Here is a 23,378-nt window from a genome sequence, read left to right on the forward strand (position 1 = left end):
ATGATCTTTGTGTATAAATTATTATATACGATTTCTAGGTTTTTGGTCCTTCACCATAGTTTACATTTTAAAATGTCCTGGAAGAGCCAGGAATTTGAAAGCTTCATAAATGCTTAGGATTAGATTAATTTTAAGGTTCTGATTTAAGATGCCAGTCTGAGCTCATCTGTTTAACTCTTCTGGCACTTTCCCCAAATCCAAAATACCTACTATAATAATCAAAGGAATACAAAAATGCGGAAAACCTATATTAACGCTAAGAGAATTAATGGAAGAAATGCCACCCACATGCCTATAGTTGTGAGGAACTCTGCAGTTTATAGTGCAGATTATAACAGACTAGTGAAGAACTGACTAACTATAGGAAAAGAAGTAGGTGAAAGACCCTCTTGCAGAATCCCACCAATACCTTAAGCTGAGGGGCTGGGTGTGAGGCTAGGCTACAGGGGCAAACTCTCAATTCTCCTTTAGGAAGCACCTGCTTTCAGTGCTCATTTTCCACTCAGAGTTGGTCTAGGCATCATGCTAATTAAAGTAGGAAGCACTGCTGTAGCTCAGAGGAAAAGGGCCAGTCCTGCCAGTTGTAGAAGGAAGGCAGTCCTCCACCTAGTTCAAGTGATAACAGCAAAGTAAAACCAGATCTTCAGCATGATAGAGAAGGTCCCTGTGGCAAAGCTCTGTCAGATTATAATTTTTCTGACTTTCACATAGGCATCTGCAATTCTAATATGACAAGGAGAATGATAATTCCAGAATTTCCCATTTCCATTGTTTGAAATGGCTTGAAATATCAGAATGGAGACTCACAAAACCTTATGAAGAGCTCACTTTATTTTTAATGCTAAAATACACAAATACCTCATTCCCAGGTCCCTAATAATCAGAGAGCAAAAAAATTTACCAAATGGAAAGATTCCATGGTTCAAAAGAAGTGAACTGAACTGGATAAATGAGAGTAGATGTCATCCTATGAAATACACTTACAACATGTTAGGGAAGAACTTTCAGACAGTCCAAGGTCTGTTTTCAGTTGTTCACAATGAAATGAGAACATTTCACAGTTGTTAAGATCGCTTTCAGATGAAAAGCTCAATTGATGAATTATTTTTAAAAATGCAGTATTGAAAGTGAACAGCAGACTGGATGTTGTAACTTTATTGTCAAGTGTGAGACAAGCTTAAAGCAAGACAAACTTGAGAAATTGTGTTACAATTCAGAGAAAAAGACAGTTGGTGAGCAAATTAAGAGACATAGAGGACAGATCTAGGTGATCCAATATGCTTAGCATAAAACCAGAAAAAGGCAAAAGGACAGAAGAGAGAAGAAATACTATGTAAAATTAATGGAAAAATACTTAGCCAAATATATATAATGAAAAAACTATCAGTTTTCAAGAATAAAGAAAAATTGTGCACACATTCAGCACAAGTGAACGCTGGTTACCTATAAAAGGAAAAAAAAAGTTCAGATTTTTTGCTTTTTTTAAATACCAGAAGGCAATGGGATATCATATATTGTTGGTTACCCAAAATTCTTTAGATGAGCCAAGATTTTTCATATATAAAGGCAACAAGCATCTTTAGATAATTAAGTATTCAGTGTATAAGGACCCATATACTCTTTCTGAAAGAAATTACTAGAATTAGGATTCTTATCATATGAAATCAATCCAAATAAAGATCTCAAGAATGATAAAGATGTGATGTGAAAGAAAGGGTGGTGAGTCATGAACCAGCACGTGTCAGAATGAATGCCAAAATAGTTGTAATTAATGTGTTTCTGAAACAATGCAAATTCTTAATTGTTAAAAGAGATTATTAAAAAAGATCTTTAATTAAAAGTCTAAGTGATTAAAATAAACTAGAAAGTATACACATGCAAACTATTAAAAAAAGAGGATATATTTTTGCATGAAAAAAATTGGTGGAGATATATACACAGGTGAGTTTGGGGGGAATGGTGAGGCTGTAGTTAATCTTTTTTTAAATTTTGCTCATCTGTATTTATACTTTTTAATTTTTTTTTCCTACTATGAGCATATACTAGCCTTGGAATAAGAAGATAAGCCAAACTACTTTTTTAAAAAAAAGAAAAAGAAGACAATGACTTAAATATTTAATGGGAGTTGTTCCACATTATTGGTTCTTCTATTAGCGATCTGATAGGGCTAAGTGGGGTGGGGGGTGGTCCTACAGTGTTTGTGGTAGCTGGCCTTGTTATTTAGGGGATGGCTCAAGACTTCTGGAAGACTAAGTGGATGTTGACAGAGCTGGTGATCATAAAAGGAGAGCCAATGGGAGAAGATTAAGTGCTTCACTTGTTACGGGTTTGAGCATTATGAGCTGCTGTGATGAGGCTCTGACTAATGGTGGTAGTGGCCAGCTGCAGGAAATGTGGAGGATTTAGGAAATTGTGGATGCCGCCTACAGTGTTATTGTTGTTGATGTTTATTTCACTTGAGGCCCTTTTCCAGGAAAGCCATCATCTGGCCTTGGTCCTGTCGAACTGGCAGCTGTCATTGCTGGACCAGTATGCTTCGTCTGCATCTCACTCATGTTGATGGTCTATATCTGCCATAACCGCACTGTCATTCACCATCGAGTGCCAAATGAAGAGGATCCTTCATTAGATCGTCCCTTTATTTCAGAGGGCACTACGTTAAAAGATTTAATTTATGATATGACAACATCGGGTTCTGGATCAGGTAAAGTATTTGTTTTTCTCTTTTTCCTAAGATGTGTTTTTAAAATTAACTGTGTTATTTATTAGTTGGCTAAGCCAGTTGGCTTAGTATGTTAAAACTTGGGATAGTGTGAATACTACTCCAGCTTTGAACCTAATAAAGGTCTTTAAGCTAGGTCTGTATCTGAGCACGGCTAGTTTAGTAAGGACAAATAGAATTGACTGACTTATTTGAGCAGTAAAAGTAAGTCACCGTCACATTTGCGTAACTTTCAAAACATTCTCACCTTCTCATGACTCTGTGAGAATAAGGACAGTTATTCCTCTGTAGCTGAGGCCGAAGTTCACAGATGTTCAAATAATCTGCAGTTTACCCATTCTCTTCAGGACTGTTCAGCAGCTTTATTTTTGTATTGAAAGCAGGCATGACAGAGAGTGTGTTTGGAATTGTGAAGGTTATTTGCTTTTTCAACATTAAATTGCTGTCTCTGGCTCAGGCCTAGTTTTTTATTAAACTAATGAATTTTTAGTCATTTTCTCACTTTAGAAAAAAGTCTGACCACCTTGTTATTTAATATCACTTTATGGATCCATGGCCCTTCTGATATTTGCTTTTCTCATTTCTCTTTGATTTTTGTGGCATCAGAAATAGATTATCTAATTACCTGAAGCAAATTTTGGCATAGCAATCAGTGCTTCGTATTTAAATCAAAAAGGGATTTATTTTTTACTTTTTTCTTACATGTGCTTTGGAAGGATACTAAGAGAAGAAGACTCCTATTCTCTACAGTATTGTAATTTGACACTTAATCCCTAGCCAGGAATTAAGAGATCTAGATTCCAGTGCAAACTTTGTCATTGATTGGCTGTCTGATCTTGGTTAAACCATGTTTTCTCCTTGGGCTTCTGTTTCCTCATCAGAAATATGGGACAGATACTGTTGATAATAATACTTAAAGTGGTTTGTTAGGACTTTTAAATGAGATGTACTGTCCTTTAAGAAGTATAAATTAACTTCAAATAAGGGCTAGATTCATGGATAAAAAGATTTTAAAATATATGTATAATGAAAATTTCATGAATTTTATAATCAAATGATTAAAGGAACTTTATTGGTTTTTTTAAAACTAATTAATTAATTTTATTTTTTGGCTGCGTTGGGTCTTTGTTGCTGCACGCAGGCTTTCTTTAGCTGTGGTGAGCGGGGGCTACTCTTCATTGTGGTGGCTTCTCTTGTTGCGGAGCACGGGCTGTAGGCGTGTGGGCTTCAGTAGTTGTGGCACACGGGCTCAGTAGTTGTGGAGCATGGGCTTAGTTGCTTCATGGCATGTGGGATCTTCCCGGACCAGGGCTCGAACCCTTGTCCCCTGCATTGGCAGGCAGATTCTTAACCACTGTGCCACCAGGGAAGTCCCTGAAGGAACTTTAAAGCAGAAATTGTGACTGGGGGAGGAATATGACTCTGAAGCACAAAATCACATCTGATGATACAGAAAGTTCACATAATGACAAATGTCTTTAAGGGAATGAAGGTATATTCATGTATACATATGTATGTTTATTCATTTAAATATGAAGAAACTGATTTCATGACATAAAGTTTTCTTCTGTAGAATTTGGCCGTACGTATTCAGTAAGTGAGTTCTTCCCATGACTTCTAGGATACATACAGGCTTACGGTGGAGCCCGGGTCTCTTAAGGCAGCCTTTAGGGATCCCTGTGACTGTTGTGAGGAGGAAGGCAGTGACTGGCTGGATTGAGATGGAGCAGCCTTAGTACTGAAGATGTGACAGTCTTTGGGCAGGAGTGGTGGAGGAGTGGAGAGAGATTATTTTAGGGTTCCCCTTTGATTCTGAGTTAGTTCAAAGGGTTCCCAAAGAATATCTGGCTCATTCTAGAAGCTAACCTGGACGAAAAAAATATAAGGGCCAAAGTCACAGAAAATTAGGGTGGCTTTAGATCATTTGGAACTAATCCCTTGGACCTGCTCTCTTGCTGCCACACTTACACCCAGGGAAATCAAAGCAGCTCATGCCACTTGGCACAGTGGTATGTATCAGGCCTCAAGGAGAGCAAGCCTACCTACCTAAAGGATTAAAAGAAATTGCTGTCTGGATGGCAGTTTGTTTCTGAATAAGAATATATTTATTTACCTTTTAAGATACAGACATGAAGTAAAAAATGAAATTGTAGTAAAGAATGGAATTGTTCTTTTTCCATTTTATCTATATTTCTAGATCCATCAGGGACCCAGCTCTATTGTCTGAAAGCTTCTCTCCCTCCTTTTATGCCTCCTTTTACACCCTGCAAAAACTTGTCTGCATTGTTTGCCAGCTCTGTGGCTTTGGGCAGTTAGCTGATGTCTCATGCCTGAGTTATTTCATCTTTAAAATGAAAGTAATGAACCCTGCCCAGTGTATGTTACTGGATTGTTGTGAGGTTCAAATGAAACGAGATGTTTGTGTGAAAGCACTTAAGCACTTGGTAGATTGTAAAGTTATATCCAAATGACAGGTGTTATTCTTATTGAAAAGATATTTGGAAAAAAAATCTGATATACAGTATGAATTTGCTGCATTTTACAAAAAAAACTAGTTTAAGGCTTTCTCCCCTGTCATAGTTTATTCTGTGTTAATGGCTTTCAGATTTATCCAGACAGAAGCTATCTTCTGTTGAATGACAGCAGAAAATTCCACTGCTTTTCCTTCTATTTATTATAAAGCCTGAATGCCATTTCATGAATGGGACTCATGCCTCTGAGTAAGTCAAATGTCTGTGTATAATATCCTTTTTAGTTCTTTCACTCACTGAGGAAAAGATAAAACATTTTATGTTATGAATTCAAATGTTTATTACTCAGTACCAGGACCATAATTGAGGAAAGGCCCTCTCTCTCTCTCTTTCAAAGACTGTACTTTTAACTTAGGAATTGCAGGGAGACAATGGAGAGATGGGTTCTGGAACCTAGCTCTAAACTTAGAGCTAATCGTATCCCTGTTGCATTTATTTGAATCACATGTTGTGCACATGCCCATATTTAAGCTGTCATTAGATTGCAAAGTATGTGGGAACACACAAATATGTGCCAGATTTATTTATTTGGTTGTGCTGGGTCTTAGTTGCGGCAGGCAGGCTCCTTAGTTGCGGCACATGGGCTCCCTAGTTGTGGCACTCAACGCGGGATACAGCTTCCCAATCAGTGATCGAACCCGGGCCCCCTGCATTGGGAGTGTTGGAGTCCCATCCACTGCGCCACCAGCGAAGTCCCCTGTTAGCCAGTTTTTGAGAGTGTGCGTCTCTTAGGCCAATGTTTATTATGTCTCATTCATGCTCTCTTTAATGCATGCATGTCCTTCAGGTCTTATTTCTGTTGTTCACTGCATGTAAAGGTTCTTGGACCCTGTTTTCCTATTGAATTTTTCTCTCAAGCAGTTCTAAAAGGTACAGAAGTAAAGTAGAGAATATAGAGATCTGAATTAGGCCTGTTTATTTTTGTCTTTAGAAGAAAACTGTTACTTTTTAAAAAAATGCTCAGATTTTCATGTGGGTTATGGTAATCAAATACAGATAATATGATAAATCTAGATTTGATTTTTAATTCTCGTTCTGCATCTAGAATCCAGTTGTGAAGGGGAAGACAAAGACTTTTTGTCCTGTTAGGCTTTCTTTACCCTGCCTGAGTCCTGAATGTGTCAGGCATTTTCAGACTTCCCATTTGTTATTCCCTTTCTTCTTTATTCCCTGCATTTCTAACTTCCAGATCAGCCTCCTGAAATGAACTCTTAAGTATACTTTAAATCTTTAAGAACATGGTGTGGCCCTGTTCAAAGGCTTTAAGAAAATTTAGTAAGTTAGTGTCTACTGTAAACAGCATAATTAGGAATTGGTTATTCATAATACAAAAGAGCTCCTTGATTTAAATAAGGATTTTTCACAATTTTTAACCAGCAGTCTCCTTATAAAAACAATTGTTTACAATTAGACTGCTAACTACTTTGCAGGAAGTAGGGAGGATGGATAGAGCAAGGGGAAGGAAGGATCTATTTGAGAAACTTAAAGATTTCACATTTGGATTTATAAGTATTTCACACCAGAGAATCAAAGAGACCAGATAATTTTATTTACTTCCATTAGTTTAATTTGATCTAGCAGGCAACTCAAGATAGATTTTAAGTGACACAAATTTATGTGTATTAGACTGTATAAATAAAATACTGTAGAACACGATGTACACTGATATTTTGTCAGTGTCAGTATAATTTGACAGTTCTTAGTCCATGGGGAATTGGAATAGTCCCAAATATAGTGTTACTTAAATTTTGTAGGTAGTTAGTAAATACTTTTATGTAAATGAAATAAGTGTGGTAATATTTAAAACTATGTATTTTATAGTAAGGCAAGTTCAGTTGGTGAGAAAATTGCCAATGTCTCATCAGCAAGGTAAGTTACTTGGCATCATTCCTTAAGATACTAGTGTTGCCTAGGCAGCCAGTTCCTGGCACATAAATTGGTAAATTGCTTGCCTTGAAATGGTTTCTGTGATAATTTTTAATGATTTATTAAAAGTTAGACCAGAATTTACTTCTGCATTTCTTGTGCTTACACACTTTTCTCCTCCCATGTGTAAAACTGTTACCAAACTCATCTTTCTGAAATAAGATTTTAAAATTATTTCTTTCCGTTCATGAAATGAATGGAAATGTTTACTAGTTCCTCTTTCACCCACAGCTCTCATTGGTCATCTTGAGCTGGGCATTCAGTACTCTTCACATTCTGGTGCAGCTTCTCTTCTCTTCTACTGTTTTACTACATACATCCTTTTTCTGCTTATCTATCTAAGCTGGTTCCCTAAACATGTATCATCCATTTCTTTCTTCTACTTTTGCTTGCATATTTCTCTTACCTAAACATCTTACCTCCTTGTCTTCTTCTTTGGTCCTATCCCTTCTGTAAAGGACAGTGTAAATTCAGCCTACCTTGACTCTCCAGGCAGGAGTGTCTGGATTTTTTTTATTGTATTTATTATTTTCCTTTTATCATGAATTATTGTTTTTGCAAATTTACTCTATATTTCCTCTGTGAGATTGTAAGTTCCTTTAAGGAGTTAAACCTTTCTGAGTCACTCTTTTAATGCCTATCGTGGTGTTAGAAACAGGTACCGATATTGATTGTTTGTGTCGAATACTATTTATTTTTATCTTTAGGTTTACCATTGCTTGTTCAGAGGACAATTGCGAGAACTATTGTGTTACAAGAAAGTATTGGCAAAGGTCGTTTTGGAGAAGTTTGGCGAGGAAAATGGAGAGGAGAAGAAGTTGCTGTTAAAATATTCTCCTCTAGAGAAGAACGTTCATGGTTCCGTGAGGCAGAGATTTATCAGACCGTCATGTTACGTCATGAAAACATCTTGGGATTTATAGCAGCAGACAATAAAGGTCAGTAACATTTGCTTCTCCTTTGAGTGTAACAAAATATATCTAATCCTTTCCACAAATAAGACTATTAAACATTTTCATATTTGATGAGAAATGGATGTTTGTCATATAAATTAGACCCATTAAGTAAAACAGAATATATTAGAAGCCTTTAAAAACAGGAACTTCTTAAAGATTTTCTTGACTCTTGACAACATGTTCCTAAACCTCTAATTGCTTTATAAAATGTAAAGAGCTATTTAAAAAAAGAAAAAAAAAAAAAGGTTACATGCTTTTGTTAGTTCAGTTCTAGGAAGTTAGTTACTGAGGATAGTCATAACGTAGAAAAAAAATTTATAAACTCTGGTTGCCCAGAGTTTTGAGATAGGCTAGAGCTCAGACATGTTTCCTTTTAATCTCTTCCTGACCATTAGGGCATTCTAATATTTCCTAATGACCTTACGTATAGGGAGAGTAAGAATAACTTCTCAGTGTATTCTGTGTTTAAATTGCTAAGGGCTAAATAGATTAATCTTTTAAGTAAACTCACTTAAATAGAGAAATGGTTTCTCCAAAACCACCTTGCCCTTAGTAACCATGTGGACCTTTTCTTGCCTGTGGTACACAGGTGCTTGAGGCCTGGGGGCGGATCAGATGCTGAAGCAAGTGAGGAAGCCATGTCAGTAGACAGTCAGCATGAGAGGTGACTGAAAAGTGACTTCAGACTGCACTTCATTTACTTTCCTGGCTTCAGTTATTATAGTAGTGCCCACAATCCTACCTTTATAGCCTTTGTCAGAGGCCTGTATTGGGTTGGCCAAAAAGTTCATTTGGGATTTTCCGTGAGATGTTACAGAAAAACCCAAATGAACTTTTTGGCCAACCGAGTATTACAACTCGACTCTCATCACACCCACCCTGAATCAAATGTATTTCCCAGCTTTCCTATTTTTTAAAAAAAATACTATCAATATCTTTTTTAAAGGCCATAACCATAGTCATCTTTTTACTTCTCTCCCTTCCCATTTTCTTCAACAATATTTATTTCTTTGAAATATTAACAATGTTTAATCTCAGTTTGTGTTCATGGGTGATTTTGATTTTTCTATTTGCTTCTCTGTATTTTCAAATTTATTTACAACAAACATTTATTACTTGTTTTTTTAAACTTTTATTTATAGAAAATTTCCAGTATATAGAAAAGTAGAGAATAGTATAATGAACCCTCATCACCCAGCTTCAACAATTATCAGCTCACTGCCAACCATATTTGAGCTCTGATTACACCTACTCTGCCCCCTCTGAATTATTTGAAGCTAATCCCAGATAGCATATCTTTTCATCCATAAATATCTCAGTTTGTATCTTTAGATTATGGGGAATCTTTTTTTGTGAAACATAACCATACTACCATTGTCAGTTTTAAAAATGCCATCAAATATCTAGTCAGTTTCACATTTCTGAAGTGGTCTCCCTCCCACCCTTTTTTTTTTTTTTTAACAATTGGTTATTCACTTTAGGATCCATTGCATTTGGTTGATATTTATCTTAAATTCCTTAAAATCACTAGGGTTACCCTTTGTCTTTTTTTTTCTTCTCGCAGTTTATCTGTTGAAGAAACTGGATTGTTTGTCTTATAGGGCTTATCATATTCTAGATTTGCTAATTGAATTCTTATAGTATCTCTGAACTTGCTCCTTGTAAAATTTGAAAACTGGTAGTTAAAATTAGAGACTGAATCTGATTATTTTATTGGTTTCCTGAAAATATTATATACTTTCTACATATTCTTTCTATTGCATCAAATCAGGAGGTGTATACGTGTGATTATCTGCTTTTTGTGACTTAGGGGCGGTGATGGATGTAAGCAGGGATTATCAATAGATACTACCAATTCAGTATTACTTAATTTAAAAACAAAACAAATAAACAAAAGCAGTGATCATAGTCTGACCAAGTCCTTAGTTTTCACTTTCTTCTGTCTTCAACACCATTTAGCTTCTCCCCCAACCCTTAAAACAACCTTTGTATTCTGTGACTCTGGACTTTCTTATTTCTTAATAGGTGTTTTTGTTTTCTGAAACTCTTTTTAATACATATGAAGGCTCTAATTCTACAAATAGTAATTTCTCCCTCAAAGAACTTACCCACATTTTTGCTTTCAAACTCAATGGTAGGTAGTGGTGACTTTCAAATCTGCATTTTGAGCTTCAACCCTTGCCCAGGCCCAGCATGTTTTAGGCTTGTTCCAAGTTGTTCCAAGTTTAGGCTTGTTGCAAGTTAGTTTACACTAACCGACACAAAATGTTCCTGCTGCTGTGCCCTGAACTCTTCCCTTTCGCTCAGGCAGCAGCCAAGCTGGTGCTGTCATCTGGAGGTTACCATGGGAACTGGCAACCCTGCTGGCTCTTCCCTACACCTCCTTTCTTCTTTGTCAGGGGTTAATGGACTTTGCCTAGAACCTAGCCCCTCACCCCCTATTCCCCTTTTCTTTATCTTTCTCATACTGATTTAGTTAATTCCACCTTAGACAACCCTTTATGTGGGCATAGCCTCTAATATGTCCTTCTTCCTTCCACCTCTCTTGTCAGTTACCTCAGAAAACCTCCCATTCTTCCATCTTGCTGTGTTCCTATTTATTTCTTGTATTTGTGAGCCTTTCAGAATTCAGGTATGGTTAATAAGAATGCAGATAAAGCTAGTGATGTACCTGTATCAAGGAAAGGTATAAGTTTGAACAGAATCAGTTTACGAAGTTTATGAAGAAACAAGTTGATAAAGAACTAGTATCATGAATATCTAAATCCTTTTGAAAATACCCAGAAATCTCCTCCAGAATCTTCTGAAAACATTTCATTCCTTAATCTTTTCTAATCAGAATTGCTTTCAATTAACAGCCTTCAAAATATATAAATTATTTTATGTCAATCAGTTTTTTCTTTTGTTTTACAACTAATGGGGAAGTTCTTATGTGCCATGCATTGTACTAAATGCTTTTTAAAAATCTATTATCCTATTTTTAAAATCTTCTTAGTAGTCTCGCAAAGTAAGGTATTCTTGTTGTGTAAAAGAAGGAACAAAGGCTCACTGGTTAAGAAACTTGTCTGAGGTCATGTAGTCAGTGACAGCCAGGCCCTGATTCCAACCCAGGTCAGAATGACTCCAAGTGTGCATCTTTTACTGAACTGTCCTGCCTCTTAGTATTGTTTAATATTTTTGCTTTCATGATTTTGTGAAATATATGACTTTCCAGCTACTCCTAGGTTAAATTGGCTTTTGTGGACCAGCCTAGCCGAGAAGCCCAGCCAGAACCTTTACCATGATTCTCATGGGAACATACATTTCCAATTCATGTACTGGCTTACAAATGAACTTTTGGAAGAACACATATTCCTAGCTGTTGAGGTTCAAAATCACCTTGTGTAAAACTGGATTCAGTCCTAGCCTTTTCTCCTCATGACATTTTTAGCTCCTGTCTCAGCTTCCCCATGTGTCAGTGATACCACTATTTTTATATTTTTCTAATCTGGAAACCTTAGAATTGTAATCTTTTCTGGCTTCTTTGTGAATGGTATACACAGTCTGTTTGTCATTAAAGCTTGCATTTCTCATTTAAACTCCCTTTTGGTTTGTCCAATAATATTCCATTCCCACTATAGCCACACTAGGTTCCAGGTACTTCTCATCTTCTTCCTCCCTCCTCCCTTGTTTCCCTCCCCACTTCCAGAAACAATTGTTGAGCACCTAACCTGAACCAGGCACCTAACTTGAACCAGGCATTCCTCAAAGCGTTATTCCAGCCCTGCTACCATCTGTGTGGACTCAACAGCACCATTTTTTTTTTTTTGCGGTACGCGGGCCTCTCACCGTTGTGGCCTCTCCCGTTGCGGAGCACAGGCTCCGGACGCGCAGGCTCAGCGGCGATGCCTCACGGGCCCAGCTGCTCCGCGGCATGTGGGATCTTCCCAGACCGGGGCACGAACCCGTGTCCCCTGCATCGGCAGGTGGACTCTCAACCACTGCGCCACCAGGGAAGCCCCAACATCACCATTTTTGAACTATGATTCCTTCTCTCTTGAATGGGATTAGTTATCCTTGCCTTACCTCAAGATTAAGGGGCTTACTTTAAGGATCTAAAGGATACATACATGAAAGTATAAGAAAACTGAAATACAAGAAACTATGAAAGAAATATATACAAATTTAAGGTACCAACGTATTGCAGTTGCGTGATTCAGGAGAGTAAGAAATGATAACTTTTGAATAAATCATAAATGTTCTATAGCCCATCTGAAATATTGTTATTCTACTTGACAGATAATGGTACATGGACTCAGCTCTGGTTGGTGTCAGATTATCATGAGCATGGATCCCTTTTTGATTACTTGAACAGATACACAGTTACTGTGGAAGGAATGATAAAACTCGCTCTGTCCACAGCAAGTGGACTTGCCCATCTTCACATGGAGATAGTTGGTACCCAAGGTAACGCAAAGCAATCCTGTTATTTAAGCTTTAAATTCCCATGGATCTAATGTCTGTTCAGAAAATTTTTGCAAGAAGTCGGCTTAATTGGAGATTATTTAAAATGAGTTTTTAGATGAGAATATTTTACCTTTCTGTTGAAAATCTAAGGTGGAGTTATGAATCTGGGAATTTGTTCAGAGATTCTCCAGTCATTGTAACAATACTGATATATTTGTAAGTTCTTAAAAGTAGTAGCGTTTAGTCTTTCTTGTGATTTTTGAGGATCTTGATTTTGGAATTTAGTTTATGTGCAGTACCATATGAAATGTGAAAAAGCTTTGTAAACATCAACATGCTACATAAATGTTATCTGGCTATCTAATAATTATATTTGACCCTAGGATAAGGAGACTGCATGAGACAGTTTTACAGTTGAAAAATTGAATACTAAGTTTTAGTTATGAAATTTTTATGCTTTGATTTTTGTGCCATATAAGATATCAGATGCCAATATATTCTCTGCTCTAATGATTATCCACTTGCTACCTGATGACTCCCCCACTCCCAACTTTACAACACACATGCTGTTTTACTATCTCAGCCAGCCCCATCTTTGTAAATTTTATTATTGTTGATTATAATAGCTTTATTGAGTTATAAGTTACCCATTTGGTATGCAATTCGGTGGTTTTTAGTATATTCAGAGTTGTACAGCTGTCACCACAATCAGTTTTAGAACATTTTCATCATCTTAAAAGAACCCTGTAGTTCTTAGCAGTCATTCCCCATTTCCCCCCAAACTCTTTAGCCTTAGGCAACCTCTAATATACTTTCCATCTCTATAGATTTGCTTATTCTGGACATAGCATATAAATGGAATCATACAATATGTGATCTTTTGTGACTGGCTTCTTTCTCTTAGTGTATTTTCGAGGTTCGTCCATGCTGCAGCATTTAGCAAAAATTCATTCTTTTTTATGGCTGAGTAATATTTCATTTTTTATGGCTGAGTAATATTTCCTTGTATGGATATACCACATTTTGGGTGTCCATTCATCAGTGATGGACATATGGGTTGTTTCCACTTTGGGCTGTTATGAATAATGCTGCTATGAACATTGTTGTGCAAGTTTTTGTGTGGAGATGTTTCCAGTTCTCTTGGATATATACCTGGGAGTGGAATTACTGGATCATATAGTTACTCTAAAGATTTGTGAAACTGCCAGACATTTTTTTCCAAGTGCCTGTACTATTTTACATTTCCATCAGCAGTCTCTGAGGGTTCCAAGTTTTCCACATTGTAATTATTATTTTTAAATTATTTTTAAATTTTTATTTTTTTTGTTTTAGTGAGAAGACTTCTAGATTAAAATACATAGTCCCTGCATAGTACAACTTTTTCTAGTGGTTAGTATTAAGGTATTATACATTTAGTAAGTATATTCCAGTTGATAGACAAAGGAAGTGATTGAGATTCTTGGTTCTTGAATTCAAATATCAGTGACTAGGATTCCTGTAAAAAAATTCATAGGGTATCAAGAAACTAGTATCTTTAACCCCCCAGTCTTTGAGTATTAGACTTACATTTTTTGATCATCCATTTTCTTTGAAGAAATGTAATTTCAGGCAACTTTATGTGCAATGATTCACTTAAGGTGGTTTAGTAATGACCCAGGTATTGCGGTGATGGGGGTTGAAATGCTTCGACACTGGGTTGGGAGGAGAAGCTTTTGAACCTAAATGTGAGATTTGTGATAGGTATTACCCTTTAAGCAACCATATTTAATTTTTTTCTTTCTTTAGGAAAACCAGCCATTGCTCATAGGGATTTGAAATCAAAGAATATCTTGGTAAAGAAGAATGGAACTTGCTGTATTGCAGACTTGGGACTGGCAGTAAGACATGATTCAGCCACAGATACAATTGATATTGCTCCAAACCACAGAGTGGGAACAAAAAGGTATACTTATGGCTACACAGTGAATAATGTTCTGAAATTGACTTCTTTTCCTTCTCATTTCTAGATACATATCTTTTCTGAAACTCGACCTTGTACTTTATTAGATTGCTCACAGGTAGAAGATCTCATGGTCTTGCCTGCTCTGAAACCAAGGTTACCTGACTTAAAAAGGTAACTGCTGATGAAGGTGGCCTTTCCAGAAAATATTACTGTTAGTTAGTTATCATAATAGTAGCTAATGTTTATGGGGTACCTACTATGTGCCAATCATTTTAATGGGTCTTTTATGTATATCATTTATTGCTCTCTTCAAATGTTGTGCTATATAGTTAGCCCAACTGTTTTCATATTTTTATTTCCTGAAAACATGCCTTTCTCTCTTCAAACTTTCCCATGTGCTGTATCCTAGAGCATACTTTCTGCTTTTATTTCCCTAGCTTGTAGTTAGTCTTCCTTTCTCATAGAAATCCTTTTCTGGACTGTTAGATGTCCCTGGCAAGGGCCCTCACTGCATGCTAAACTTGGACCATTGAGGCACTTAGCACATTATAACTGTCCATTTATTTGTCTGTATAGTCCATTGGATCATAAGCTGCTTGAGAGCAGCCTTGTATTCCCAGCATCCATCACAGTGCCTAATACATAGTAAGTCCTCAATAAATATTTGTTGAGTCTGTGAGTACTCAAAGGACCTAATTAGGTAGGTATCACTATCCTCAATTCAGAGATGAGGAAACTGCCTTGTGGAGGTTAAGTAATGTGGCCAACCAACCTTATGGATGGTAAGCTGAAGAGCCGAGATTTGAACCTGGGCCTTTCTGACCCAAAAGGCTTTGCTCTGTGTATCACAGCATTTGCCACCACATATCTTCAAACTGCTACCTTGGACTTGAATAGAGCCAAACTTTATTCTATCTCAGTCGTATTTGTCATTTATGGATTCAACAGGGACTCTCAGATCTCTTGACTCAGTGTTCCAGGCAGTGGTTGCTGCAGGTCTTTGTGAGTCCTAGGATTTTTGAAACCTCAGAACTGTGCAAGGTGGTATTAATAGGAGAACTGGCATTCATTTTTATCTATTACTTTGTTCCCTAGAATATGTCTTTGTCTTTCCTTTTATCCTGTATTAGTGAGAAGACTTCTAGATTAAAATATAGTACATAGTACATAGCCAAGTAGGTGGTGTACATTAGGTCACCTAGGATAGTCAGTTATTACGTGTGGGTCATTGGAAACTTAGATCATAAGGCAGATAGCATAAAATTGTTGTTTCAGCTTTTCATGGGATTTGGTTGACATCATTAATTTGCAAACCAGTTGGGATATTTAATATTTTTCTTGAGTCTAATATGATCTCAGTTATGTGTGGAAGCTTGAGCTTCAGAGATCAGACCCAGGGAGAGGACAGGGGTGGGCTGTGTAGAAACAGTCTGAAGAGGCTGGAGGCTGGTGCAACTGACTTCACCTGAGGTTATACACAGAGGAAGCCTGGGCTGCCTTAGAGGCCAGGTGCCATTGTGTGGGCAGTGCATGAGGGGAGGGTTGGGACCTGCCATTATGGCCTTTTTCCTGGCATGAGCTCTTAGGCACAAACTCCTGGAGCAGTCATGATACATGCCCCACCCCCCACCCCCACCCGAGGCTCCAGGAGCAATCGTGAGCTGCCTCTGCTCCCCTCATGTGCTCTGGGGGCACACGTGAGCTGCCACCACCACCAACCCCAGGACCACGCATCGGCCGCTGCATCTGCACACCCTCTATCAAGGGGATAACTGCCAGCACATGCTGAGGAAAGAGGTGACAGGCATCCATACTAAAAACACCCCTTGCACCAAAAGTATTAAACCTACACAAGGTACACAGGGACACTCCCACATATAAACAGTCTTCCAAGACCACCATAAACTGTTTCTCCTAAACTCACAGAATAAGAGAAATACAAGTAAAGTGAAGAAGCAGAGGAACCATTCCCAGTTAAAAGACCAAGAGAATTCCCCTGAAAGGACAAACAATGAAACAGACCTCTTAGGTCTAGGGGACACTGATTTCAAAAAGGAAACAGTGAAAATACTAAAGGAATTAAGAAAGGCTATCAACAGAAATGCAGAGTACTATAAAAAGGAGCTAGAAACCATAAAGAGGAACCAAGAAAAATTAGAAAACTCACTTGCTGAGACAAAAACTGAAGTAAAGGCAATGAATAGCAGAATAAATAATTGAGAAGAACGAATAAGTGACCTGGAAGATAGAATATGGAAATCACCCAATCAGGATGGCAGACAGACAAACGAAAAAAAGAGACCTATGGGATAATATAAAGCATGCCAATCTACGCATAATAGGGATTCCAGAAGGGGAAGAAAGAGAAAAGGGGATCAAAAATGTATTTGAAGAAATTATGACTGAAAACTTCCCAAACCTAAGGAAGGAAACAGATAGCCAGGTACAGGAAGCACAGAGGGTCCCAAACAAGGTGAACCCAAACAGATCTACACAACAACCTATTATAATAAAAATGGCAAAAGTTAGAGGATTCTAAAGGCAGCAAGAGAAAAACAAAGAGTTAATTACAAGGGATCCCCTGTAAAGTTATCAGCTGATTTCTCTACAGAGATGTTGCAGGCCAGAAGGGACTGGCAAGATATATTCAAAGTCCTGAAAGGGAAAAATCTGCAACCTAGGATACTCTACCCAGCAGGATTATCATTGAGCAGCAAGATTATCATTGAGAATAGAAGGAGAGAGAAAATTACAAGGGATCCCCTGTAAAGTTATCAGCTGATTTCTCTACAGAGATGTTGCAGGCCAGAAGGGACTGGCAAGATATATTCAAAGTCCTGAAAGGGAAAAATCTGCAACCTAGGATACTCTACCCAGCAGGATTATCATTGAGCAGCAAGATTATCATTGAGAATAGAAGGAGAGAGAAAGAATTTCTCAGACAAGCAAAAAACTAAAAGAATACAGCAGTACTAAAGCTATCCTAAAGGGAATATTGAAAGGTCTTCTCTAAATAGAAAATGAATAACAGTCTATAGGGAAGAGAAAATCACAATTGGAAAGCAAATTACCTAAATAAGCCAGTACACACACAGATTTAAAAAAAAAAAATTCTGTGAAAGTGATGGTAACCACAATGAACAGCAAAAGGATGAACATGAAGATGTAAAAGAGGACATCAAAATCATAAAATGTGGGGAAGGAGGGTAAGAAAATGTAGATTTTTTTTCATTTCCTAGATGTGTTTGAGCCTGTATGACTACCAGTCTAAGGCAAGTAGATATAGAACAGGGTTAACATATTTCAGAAACAGAGTAACCACAAATCAAAAGCATACAGTAGATTGACAAAAACAAAAAAGAGGATATAAGTGTAATACAAGAGAAAACCATCAAACCACAAAAGGAAAAATAATAGAAAAGGACAAGGAAGAAATATAAAATCAATGGGAAAACAAGGTCAAAATGGCAATAAATAACATATCTATCAATAGCTACTTAAATGCTAATGGACTAAATGCTCCAATCAAGACAGAGTGGTAAGCTTCTGCACAGCAAAGGAAACCATAAACAAAATGAAAAAACAACCACAGAATGGGAGAAAATATCTGCAAACTATGCAATGGACAAGGGCTTAGTCTCTAAAATTTACAAACAGCTCATATGGCTCACTATCAAAAACAGAAGCAACCCAGTCAAAAAATGGGCAGAAGACCTAAATTGATATTTCTCCAGAGAAGACATACAGATGGCCAAGAGGCACATGAAAAGATGCTCAGCTAATTATTAGAGAAAAGCAAATCAAAACTAAAATGAGGTATCACACCAGTCAGAATGGCCATCATCAAAAAAATCTACAAACCATAAATGCTGGAGAGGATGTGGAGAAAAGGGAACCCTCCTACACTGTTGTTGGGAATGTAAATTGGTACAACCACCATGGAGGTTCCCTAAAAAACTAAAAATAGAACTACTATATGATCCAGCAATCTCACTCCTGGGCATATATCTGAGAAAACCATGATTCAAAAAGATACATGCATCCCAATGTTCATTGCAGCACTATTTAAAATAGCCAAGACAGGGAAGCAGTCTAAATGTCCACTGACAGAAGAATGGGTAAGGAAGATGTGGGGTGTGTGTGTGTGTGTGTGTGTGTGTGTGTGTGTGTGTGTGTATACACACACACATATATGTATATATACATATACACACACACACACACACAATGGACCATTACTTAGCCATTAAAAAGAATGAAATAATGCCATTTGCAGCAACATGGATGGACCTAGAGATTGTCATACTAAGTGAAGTCGGTCAGACAGAAAAAGACAAATATCATATGATATCACTTACATGTGCAATTTAAAAAATGATACAAATGAACTTATTTACAAAGTAGAAACAGACTCACAGACTTAGAAAACAAATTTATGGTTACCAAAGGGGAAAGGTAGGGGGGGAGTGATAAATCAGGAGGTTGGGATTAACATATACACAATACCATACATAAAACAGATAATCAGTAAGAACCTACTGTGTAGCACAAGGAACTCTACCCAGTACTCTGTGATAACCTATATATAGGTAAAGAATCTGAAAAAGAATGGATATATGTATATATATTAACTGAACCACTTTGCTGTACACCTGAAACTAACAAAACATTGTAAATCAACTATACCCAAGTATAAAATAAAAAATTAAATTAAAAAATAAGAATAAAAATATACTCTCTCAAAAAAGAGATCTCTCAGTATCCTGTGGTAAACCATAATGGAAAAGAATAGGAAAAGGAATATATATATATATATATGTATGTATGTATATCTGAATCACTTTGCTGTACAGTAGAAATTAACACATTGTAAATCAACAATACTTGAATAAAATAATTTTTTTTAAATAGAAAAAAAGAGTGGCAGATTTGATAGAAAAAACCAAAAGCCTACAATATGCTGCCTACAAGAGACCCGCTTTAGGGCAAAGGACACACATAGATTGAAAGTGAGGGGATGGAAAAAGACTTCATGCAAATGGAAATGAAAAGAAAGGGGAGGTTGCAATACTCATATCAGACAAAATAGACTTTCAAACAAAGGCCATAAAGAAGGATAGAGAAGGATAAAAGGATCAATACAGGAAGAGGATTTTACACTTGACAACGTACATGCACCTTATAGGAGTACCTAAATACATAAATACTAACAGACATAAAGGGAGAAATTGATGGGAATACAATAATAGTAGGAGACTTTAACACCCCATTCACATCAATGGACATATCTAGACAGAAAATCAATAAGGCAACAGAGGTCCTAAATGACACAACAGAACAGTTAGGCTTAATTGACATTTTCAGGACATTACATTAAAAAAAAAACCAAACCCAGAATAAACATTCTTTTCAAGTGCACATGGAACATTCTCTAGGATTGACCACATTACTAGGGCATAAGACAAGCCTCAGCAAATTTAAGAGTATAGAAATTATCTCAAACATCTTTTCTGACCACAGCAGCATGAAACTAGAAATCAACCACAGAAAAGAAATGAGAAAAAAAAAAAAAAAAGATTACATGGAGACTCAACAGCATGCTACTAAAAAACCAATGGGTCAATGATGAAATCAGAGAGGAAATTTAAAAATACCTTGAGGGACTTCCCTGGTGGTCCAATGGGTAAGCCTCTGCACTCCCAATGCAGGCGGTCTGGGTTCGATCCCTGGCCAGGAAATTAGATCCCACATGCATGCTGCAACTAAGAAGTCTGCATGCTGTAACTAAGAAGTCCACAAGCCACAACTAAGTCCGCATGCCACACTAAGAAGTCTGCATGCCACAACTAAAGATCCTGCATGCCACAGCTAAGACCCAGCGCAGCCAAAATAAATAAAATAAATAAAATAAATATTTAAAAAATACCTTGAGACAGATGACAATGAAAACACCACTGTACAAAATCTATGGGATGCAGCAAAAGCAGTTCTTAGAAGTTCGTAGCAATACAGACCTTGCTCAAAAAACAAGAAAAATCTCAAACATCCTAACCTACTACTTAAAAGAATTAGAAAAAAGGAGAACAAACAAAACCTGAAAGTCAGCAGAAGGAAGGAAGTAATAAAGATCAGAGGGAAAAATAAAATAAGAGGTTTTAAATAAAATAGAGATTAAAAAAAATAGAAAAAAATCAATACAACCAAAAGCTGGTTCTTTGAAAGGATAATCAAAATTGACAAACCTCTGGCCAGGCTCACCAAGAAGAAAAGAGAGAGAATCCAAATAAAGTAAATGAAAAGGAGACATAACAACTGATACTGCAGAAATACAAAAAACCATAAGGGAATACTGTGAACAATTATATGCCAACAAATTTGACAACCTAGAAGAAATGGACAAGTTTCTAAAAACATACAGCCCACCAAAATTGAATCAAAAATAGATACATACAGCTGATTCACTTTGTTGTAGAGCAGAAACTAACACAACATTGTAAAGCAGTTACATTCCAATAAAAATAGATAATTTGAACAGACTGATCATTAGAGGTGAAACAATCTGTAATTTAAAAACTCCCTACAGGGCCTCCCTGGTGGCGCAGTGGTTGAGAGTCCGCCTGCCGATGCAGGGGATACGGGTTCGTGCCCCGGTCTGGGAGGATCCCATATGCCGCGGAGCGGCTGGGCCCGTGAGCCATGGCTGCTGAGCCTGCGCATCCGGAGCCTGTGCTCCGCAACGGGAGAGGCCACAACAGTGAGAGGCCCGCATACCACAAAAAAAAAAAAAAAAAAAAAAAAAAAAAAAAAAACTCCCTACAAACAAAAGTCCAGGACCAAATGGCTCCACAGGTGAATTCTACCATACAAAGAACTTACATTGCTCCTTCTAACTCTTCCAAAAATTGAAGAGGAGAGAACACTCCCAAAGACATTCTGTGAAGCCACCATCACCCTGATACCAAAACCAGACAAATACACCAGCAAGAAAGAAAATTACAGGCCAATATCACTGATGAATATAGATGCAAAAATTCTCAACAAAATTAGCAAACTGAATCCAAAAACACACAAAAAAGATCATACACCATGACCAAGTGGGATTCACTGCAAGTTCACAAGCATGGTTCAACATTCACAAATCAATGTGATACACCACAGGAACAAAAGACAAAAACTGCATGATTGTCTCAATAGATGCAGAAAAAGCATTTGACAAAATTCCATTCATGATTAAAAAAACTCTTACCGGGCTTCCCTGGTGGCGCAGTGGTTGAGAGTCCGCCTGCCGATGCAGGGGACATGGGTTCGTGCCCCGGTCCGAGAAGATCCCACATGCCGCGGAGCGGCTGGGCCCGTGAGCCATGGCCGCTGAGCCTGCGCGTCCGGAGCCTGTGCTCCGCAACGGGAGAGGCCACAACAGTGAGAGGCCCACATACCGCAAAAAAAAAAAAAAAAAAAAAAAAAACTCTTACCAATGTGGGTACAGAGGGAACATAGCTCAACGTAACAAAAGCTATTTATGACAAACCCACAGCCAATATAATACTCAGTGGTGAAAAGCTGAAAGCCTTCCCAGTAAAATCTGGAACAAGACAAGGATGTCCACTCTCACCTCTTCTATTCAACATGGTATTGGTAGTCCTAGCCACAGCAATCATACAAGAAAAATAAAAGGTATCCAAATTGGAAGGGAAGAGGTAAAGTTGTCATTATATGCAGATGACATGATTCTATATATAGAAAACCCTGAAGACTCCACACAGAGATTACTAGAACTGATAAATGAATTCAGCAAGGTAGCAGGATATAAGATTAACATACAGAAACCGGTTGCATTTCTTTACACTAACAATGAAACATCAGGAAGGGAATGTTAAAAAAAAAAAAAAAAACTTTCAAAATTGCACCCTCCAAAATAAAATACTTAGGAATAAACCTGTCCAAGGAGGTGGAAGACTTGAGAACTCTAAAACGTTAATAAAGGAAACTGAAGATGATTCAAAGAAGTGGAAAGATATCCCATGCACTTGGATTGGAAGAATATTGTTAAAATAGCCATACTACCCAAAGCAATCTACAGATTTAGTGCAATCCCTACCAAATTACTCATGACGTTTTTCACAGAACTAGAATAATCCTAAAATTTATATGGAACCATAAAAGACCCAGAATTGTCAGAGCAATCCTGAAGAAAAAGAACAAAGCAGGAAGCATAACCCTCCCAGACTTCAGACAATACTACAAAGCTACAGTAATCAAAACAGCATGGTATCGGCACAAAAACAGACATATGGATCAATGGAACAGAATAGAGAGCCCAGAGATAAACCCACACCACTACAGTCAATTAATCTTCGACAAAGGAGACAATAATATACAATGGGAAAAAGACTGTCCTTTGGCAAGTGGTATTGGAAAAGTTGGACAGCTGCATGTAAATCGAAGTTAGAACACACCCTCTCACCACACACAAAAATAAACTCAAAGTGGCTTAAAGACTTAAACATAAGACATTACACCAAAAACTCCTTGAAGAGATCACAGGCAAAACATTCTCTGACATAAATCACACCAGTGGTTTCTTAGGTCAGTCTCCCTAGCAGTAGAAATAAAAACAAACAAATGGGACCTAGTCAAACTTCCAAGCTTTTGCACAGGAAAGGAACCATTAAAAAAATGAAAGGACAAGCTACAGAATGGGAGAAAATATTTGCAAACGATGCAACTGACAAGGGCTTAATTTCCAAAATATACCAACAGCTCATACAACTCAACAACAACAACAAAAAAACCCAATCGAAAAATGGGCAGAAGACCTAAATGGGCATTTCTCCATGGAAGAAATACAAATGGCC

The 23,378-nt window shown here is 37.3% G+C and overlaps 1 protein-coding gene across 9 annotated transcripts in view; it reads left to right on the plus strand.

Annotated features, from left to right (window-relative positions):
• The window catches only part of TGFBR1 (transforming growth factor beta receptor 1), a gene marked incomplete at its 5' end in the record, with an annotated part of 66,475 nt that overhangs the window by 37,448 nt on the left and 5,649 nt on the right, over positions 1-23,378 (plus strand). For 2 of the 9 annotated variants that reach the window (XM_079706045.1, XM_079706050.1), the window contains 4 exons: positions 2,474-2,704; positions 7,887-8,117; positions 12,414-12,581; positions 14,367-14,523. In XM_079706045.1, coding sequence (XP_079562171.1) covers positions 2,474-2,704; positions 7,887-8,117; positions 12,414-12,581; positions 14,367-14,523 — 787 coding nt within the window. Of the gene's footprint in view, positions 1-2,461; positions 2,705-7,886; positions 8,118-12,413; positions 12,582-14,366; positions 14,524-23,378 lie in introns of all 9 variants that reach the window. The other 7 variants (XM_079706048.1, XM_079706051.1, XM_079706044.1 and 4 more) reach the window with 6 other exon arrangements.

This window comes from Hyperoodon ampullatus, assembly GCF_949752795.1.
Source record: "Hyperoodon ampullatus genome assembly, chromosome: 6".
Taxonomy (NCBI): Eukaryota; Metazoa; Chordata; class Mammalia; order Artiodactyla; family Ziphiidae; genus Hyperoodon; species Hyperoodon ampullatus.